Raw genomic sequence first — 6952 nt, forward strand, 5'->3', positions numbered from 1 at the left:
AACTCCCTCTTCCAAATGAATATCTGTCCCTAGCAGGATGCCTCAGCCAGATCCCCATGGAAACATAAAAGACCTCAGGCACCTGCTGAAGAACTGCTTCCACAGATCATTCATAACTAAATTCTCTGCTGGCCTCCCATAAACAAGGACTTGCTCTTTGTAACTTTAGATCTGTGATCTGCAATCTAAGTCTAGCTCCTAAAACTAAAGTCTGTTCAATTCCACACTGATAATATCTATCATAATCGTATCTTCGCAGGTGCAGAGTGAAGACAAGACTCATTTCCTCCACCTACCCATAGAGGTCTAGAGAAGTGGCTCTTCTGTTATTAATACTTCCTTTTTCTCTGCAAACATTCACCTTATCTTGTGTAAAATGTAGATTTACTGGGCACTATCTAATGTCTCATAGGAATACAACCATTTGCCTTATAGTCCCTTTAAAGAAATATGTAAATCCTAAACCTCCTGAAAACCTCTCTGGAGAAACAGCCACAGATTTGTCTACAGATTGCTCAAACGCACCCCAAAGTTGGCTTAACACACCTCAAAAATTAAGACTTTTATGTCATTCATTTTTGTTGTCACTAGACTGTGGGAATAACCATTAACCTTCCCCCACCTCAACCCAAACCTGTCCTCTTAAAGTTTCATTCTTCTGCTGATATCAAACAGGTGGTGCCATGTATAATTAAGAAAACTAAAACAGAGTGAGGAGAATGGGACCTGGGGAAGGGGTGTATGGATGGTTATTCCTCTGGATTGGGGAGAGACTCTTTGGTAATATCTGAGCAACTAAGGAGCAAACCATGCAGATAATTAGGAAAGATTATTCCAAACAGAGGAAAGAAAGAATGTGAAAGGGTCCTGAGTAAAAGAAGTGCCTGGAGCTGAGTGAGGGAGGGAAGAATGGTGAGACCCAGGTCTTGTGGGGCCTCAGGGGCACTGCACTCTGGGGAAAAGGAAAGCCACTGCATTGATCTGATATGATCTAACCTAACATTGAGGTACACACTGTGATTGTGGTCTGGACAATAGGCTTTAGGGTACAAGATAAAAGCTAGAGGAGCAATGAGACCATTGCTATATAATCCTAGCAAGAGACGATGGTGGCTGAAACAAAACTAGTCACAGTGCAAGTGGCAAAACAGTAGGACTCTGGGTATATTAGTGGCCAGATTCTGAATTCATGATGAAGATGGAGCTGACAGGATTTCCCAGTGAATGGTAGAACTTATACTTTAAGATATTTAAAACATCTTATATGCTAATTAAAACAATGCAATAAAGCCTTGGTTCAGCTCTGGAATCAGCAACTAGGACTATATAAAGATGTAAAACAAAAATAAAATTCTAAGCCCCATAACAGATTGAATGACTGAATGACCAACCCTATCCCCCACTCCCACTTCAACAAAAGAGATTCAAAAAAAACTTGAAAACTAATTCAGGTCATGATGGGAAGGGGGTGTTATGCCCCATCACACTTTTCTCCCTTTGGATTTCAGGCACAACTGACCAGCATTAACATTAAAACAGAGATCTTAAGACTGACAAAACAGACTGTAGCAATAAGATACCAAATTCCAATTTGGCTCTAGTACAGTATCATATGACAGGCAGCAGGCCCTGAAGGAAATCAAAGGATTTTACTCCAAAATAGATTTATTTGGCATGTTTTCACATATCCCTGAAAAGCCATTTTGTGGGGGAAAATTTGCATCTGTAATTTTTGTAAGGAAAAGTTTGCATCTGCAAAGAATTTCTGCTGACACAGCTAGATCTTTCCCCTTCCAGACCCTCCCAATCCTGAAGAGATTAACCTAGAGTCTAGCACCTTTTAAGGGTCTAACTAGGAAATATTTGCCATCCGTTTTCTCTAAACGTGGCCACCTATGAGACCTCATCTACATAATAAGAATCTTGGTCTCCACAACCCCTTATCTTAACCCAGGCACCCCTTTCTTTTGGATAATAACTTAACTGTTTGAACCAATTGCCAATCAGAAAAATCTTTGAATCCACCTGTGACCTGTAAGGTCCCACTCTGAGTTGTCCCACCTTTCTGAACCAACCCAATGTATACCTCACGTGTATTGATTAACGTCTTATGTCCCCCTAAAATATATAAATCAAGCTGTAAACTAACCGTCTTAGGTACATATTCTTAGAAACTCTTGAGACTATGCCTCAGGCCATGGTCACTCATATTTGGCTCAGAATAACCCTCTTGAAATATTTTACAGAGTTTGGCTGTTTTCGTCAACAAACAAATGACCTATTAACAGATGCTGACATATATTTTTTATTTTATTTTATTTTTGACCTCTGAACTTTTTATTGGCCTTCTGCTCCCCAAAGGGTACCCTGCTTCTGCTGGCTTAATGTCTCATCCATGGGCTCCACAAGGTCATTGATGACACCAATGTCACTCAGCTGCAGCTGGAGACAGAGATCGAGGCTCTCAAGGAGGAGTTGCTCTTCATGAAGAAGAAGCACAAGGAGGAAGTAAAAGGCCTACAAGCCCAGATTGCCAGATATGGGTTGAGCCTGGAGGTAGATGCCCCCAGATCTCAGAACCTAGCCAAGATCATGGCAGGCATCCTGGCCCAATATGAAGAGGCAGCTCGGAAGACCTGAAAGGAGCTGGACAAGTACTGGTCTCAGCAGATTGAGGAAAGCACCACAGCAGTCACCACGCAGTCTGCCAAAGTTGGAGCTGCTGAGATGTTGCTCACAGAACGGAGACATACAGTCCAGTCCTTGGAGATCGACCTGGACTCCATGAGAAATCTGAAGGCCAGCTTGAAGAACAACCTGAGGGAGGTGGAGGCCCATCATGCCCTGCAGATGGAGCAGCTCAATGAGATCCTGCTGCACCTGGAGTCAGAGCTGGCACAGACCTGGGCAGAGGGACAGCGCCAGGCCCAGGAGTATAAGGTCCTGCTGAACATCAAGGTCAAGCTGGAGGCTGAGATCGCCGCCTACTGCCACCTGCTGGAAGATGAGGAGGACTTCAATCTTGGTGATGCCCTGGACAACAGCAACTCTATGAAACCATCAAAAAGACCACCACCCACCAGATAGTGGATGGCAAAGTGGTGTCTGAGACCAATGACATCAAAGTTCTGAGACATTAAGCCGACATATATATTTTTAAACTGACTATATAAGCTTGGCTTTATAAATCAGATCAGTGGAGAAAGAAATAACTTCAATAAATGGTGCTAAGATAATTGGATACCTATTTTTAAGTCATATTCTCAGGTATTACATACACAAAAAGATGGTAGATGGAGTCATAAATTTAATGCAATGAATTTTTTGAAATGACAATTATTGATAACTAGATGAAAATGCTGGTGAATTTTTAATCGAACTCGGTACGAATAGAACTTCCAAGTTCAACAGCAACAAAAGAAATCACAAAGAGGGAAAAAACACAACAAAGTTCAATGAGATGAAAACATAGAATGGCTACACGTCAAAGATATATTAACAAAATTAAAACCAAGCAAACTAAAAAATTTTGTGAGAAATGACAGATAGTCAATGTTATTATCATATACAAATTTACTATAAAAACAAAAACATAAACCAACCTCAACCACCATTATGGGGAAAAAGGTTTAAAAGCCAAATATAAAAAATAGAGTTCGTAGGAGCTCTTCTAACAATAGTTCTTCATGAAACTATTGCCAATGCTGATCATGATTAATATTTTCATAAAATTCTCAGCATTGAAAATATCATTCAATTTTCCCAGATAGAAGGAAGATTTGAAACATAAAACTGAAACAGTTAATTAAATAATAATACATTCAAGTGGTCAGGTGAGCTATGTCTTGGACATATGGGAAGAATTGCATTTTAGAAGAAATATCCAAATAATGTTTGTAATATGAAGGTCTTGCTGCTCCCTAAATAAAAGATCCCAATATATTGCCCTAGACAAAAAGAGCAGATAGCAGATATTAATGCTGTATATGTCATTCAAAACAACAGTGAATAGTCCCTGGAATATTATATGCAGTACTCATGGTCACTGCACCTCCAAAGAGAAAGGAAAATGGACACTCTCAGGGGCTGGGAGGCTTATGAAAATAAACTTTAGAAAGCAAAATTCTTTCTCACAGGTGCAAAATTAAAATAATAATAAATGTACTATATGTTTCCTGTGAGCTAAGCAGTATGTTAAATTCTTTAAATATGTTATCTCATTCAGTGCTCCCAGCCAGCCCAGCAGAGAGGTGCCCTCGCACACTTGTTACAAATGAGAAAATGGTCTCAGTGCTTGATTTCACACAGCTGGTGTGAGAGAGCAGAGCAGGGACTCCAAGGTAGGCCTGGCTGACTGCAAAGCACATCCTCTTTGTAGTCAGGATCATTAGGCTGAGCAACACGGACTTTTCTACCACATATTAGACTTGGGGAACACTCGTTGAAATGAAATTGCTCTAAGATTGCTACCTGCACCTTCGCTGACCATGCTCTCCCGGGTGGTACTTTCCGCCGCCGCCACAGCGGCCCCGTCTCTGAAGAATGCAGCCTTCCTAGGTCCAGGAGTATTGCAGGCAACAAGGACCTTCCATACAGGGCAGCCACACCTTGCCCCTCTACCACCTCTTCCTGAATATGGAGGAAAAGTTCGTTATGGACTGATCCCTGAGGAATTCTTCCAGTTTCTTTATCCTAAAACTGGTGTAACAGGACCCTATGTGCTCGGAACTGGGCTTATCTTGTATGCTTTATCCAAAGAAATATATGTGATTACCGCAGAGACCTTCACTGCCATGTCATTAATAGGGATAATGGTCTATGGAATTAAAAATATGGTCCCTTTGTTGAGGCATATGCTGATAAAATCAATGAGCAAAAACTTGCCCAACTAGAAGAGGCGAAGCAGTCTTCCATCCAGCAAATCCAGAATGCAATTGATATGGAGAAGTCACAGCAGGCACTGACTCAGAAGCGCCATTACCTTTTTGATGTGCAAAGGAATAACATTGCTATGGCTTTGGAGGTTACTTACCGGGAACGACTATATAGAGTATATAAGGAAGTAAAGAGTCGCCTGGACTATCATATAGCTATGCAGAACATGACGCGTCGAAAGGAACAAGAGCACATGATAAATTGGGTGGAAAAGCACGTGGTGCAAAGCATCTCCGCAGAGCAGGAAAAGGAGACAGTTGCCAAGTGCATTGCGGACCTAAAGCTGCTGGCAAAGAAGGCTCAAGCACCCCTGGTTATGTAAATGAATCTATCCCAATTGAGACAGCTAGAAAGAGTTGACAGACTAAATGGAAACTAGTCTATTTGACGAAATCTTTCTGTATTGATGTCTACTGAAGTTATAGTTTACCCTTCCTAAAAATGAAAAGTTTGTTTCATATAGTAAGAGAACAAAATCTCTATCGGCCAGTCAAATGTTTCTCATCCTTCTTACTCTGCCTTTGAGTTGTTCCATGATCACTTCTGAATAAGCAGCTTGTCTTTATAAAAACTTGCAGCCTGACTAAAGATTACCAGATTATAGTTTAAATTTGCAATTAATTCTACCATCTTGCAATAAAGTGACAATTGAATGAAAAAAAAAAAAAAAAAGAAAGAAATTGCAGAGGAAAACCCAAGGCCAACTAGTCTAATCCGTGACAGCACCAGTGGAATTCCCTTTCTTGGAGGCAGAACACGACAAAGCAGGACAAATTCCAAAAGGGAGTCATTCATTTATTTATTCATCTCACCAACAAATATTTATGAAGGTCCTACTTTCTTTATGCCAAACATTGGGCTAATAGCACTGAATGTCAAATTCAGAATGGATTTCTAAGGGCAGAAAGGAATGCTTAGGGTGTGCATTCTCACCTTTTTTAGATTGAATTCATGAAGGACGAAGATGCTTTAAAAAGAGAAGCTTTTTCATGAACTGGCATTGTGAGCGTGATAAACCACATATCTTACCCACATCCTTCTGTCTAAATATAATCTATGTACAGTTTGAGAGGTGGACCATTTGGACTATAGGTATGGCTTTCTGAGCACTTGAAGAAAATAGCATTAGTTCATAATTTCAAAATGGTGTGATGCAGCCTACTTTTAAAATGTGAAATCTGCTGAGATTCTTTGTACAATTATTCCTATATTTCTAGTGATTAACAAAATAATTTTAGAGCTAATTTATCTTCTGCCATGGCTTATGTTTGCAGTGCTTCCCAATCTTTATCTTCAAGTTTCTCCACTGGCTCTTTCATACCAACTTTGAGAGTTTTGTTGTATGCCCCTTACAATGCCTAGGAAGGGAGGATGGGTTTTCTTTATGAACATATGAGAGAGGATTAGTTGGGGTAGAGGTGTTCTTAAAAGCATTATATTCTATGCAACCAAATAAAAGCATCAGGATATTTTTCATGATTAAGTATCACCTTATAAATTATAGAGAAGTGAATTCCATCAATTGAAATTTGATCCTGGCTTAACAAAATTTTCCAACTTAGAAATTTTGTGTCTGTATCATAACCAGCTTATTTGAAAAATAATGGTTTTGGGTTTACCAGCTGCCAAAAGTCTAAGTGTAGAACAACAAATTCCCCAAGGGACAGCTCTCCCTCCAGTCATTATGAAAGTGAGGCTGGAGCCCAGGAGGGAGGAACAGATTGCATTGCCCATGAGCATGACCTAGTGGCTGGTTCACTGAGTGGCATTTATGGTAGGAATAGAAAAGGCTGCTGGTCTGTTTTCCAAGTGTCAGGGTAAGTGATGTGTATGCAGCTGTTGTTCATGGAGACGTGAAGAGCAGGAAAGAACAGCATATTAGAAAGCATAAGTTAAAAGAGACATTCTTAACCTCCCAATATTAAGCATTTGGTACTCTCTACTGACTTCAGGGACCAGGACCCATCAAAAGCACTTGTTTGCAGAGGCAAACAATGTTCTTACTGATTCTTCACAA

At 40.2% G+C, this 6952-nt stretch overlaps 1 protein-coding gene and 1 pseudogene across 1 annotated transcript; both read left to right on the forward strand.

Moving 5' to 3' along the window:
* Positions 1-2388: 2388 nt before the first annotated feature.
* Positions 2389-3140, forward strand: LOC123573479 (keratin, type I cytoskeletal 18 pseudogene; annotated as a pseudogene).
* Positions 3141-4480: 1340 nt separating this feature from the next.
* LOC102129216 (ATP synthase F(0) complex subunit B1, mitochondrial) lies at positions 4481-5615 on the forward strand. Its single transcript, XM_005555996.5, is given in 2 exon segments — positions 4481-4824; positions 4827-5615. Coding segments are annotated over 2 exon segments (768 nt in total). The 5' UTR covers positions 4481-4487; the 3' UTR covers positions 5258-5615.
* Positions 5616-6952: the final 1337 nt, after the last annotated feature.

The sequence above is a fragment of the Macaca fascicularis genome, chromosome 5, assembly GCF_037993035.2.
Source record: "Macaca fascicularis isolate 582-1 chromosome 5, T2T-MFA8v1.1".
NCBI lineage: Eukaryota > Metazoa > Chordata > Mammalia > Primates > Cercopithecidae > Macaca > Macaca fascicularis.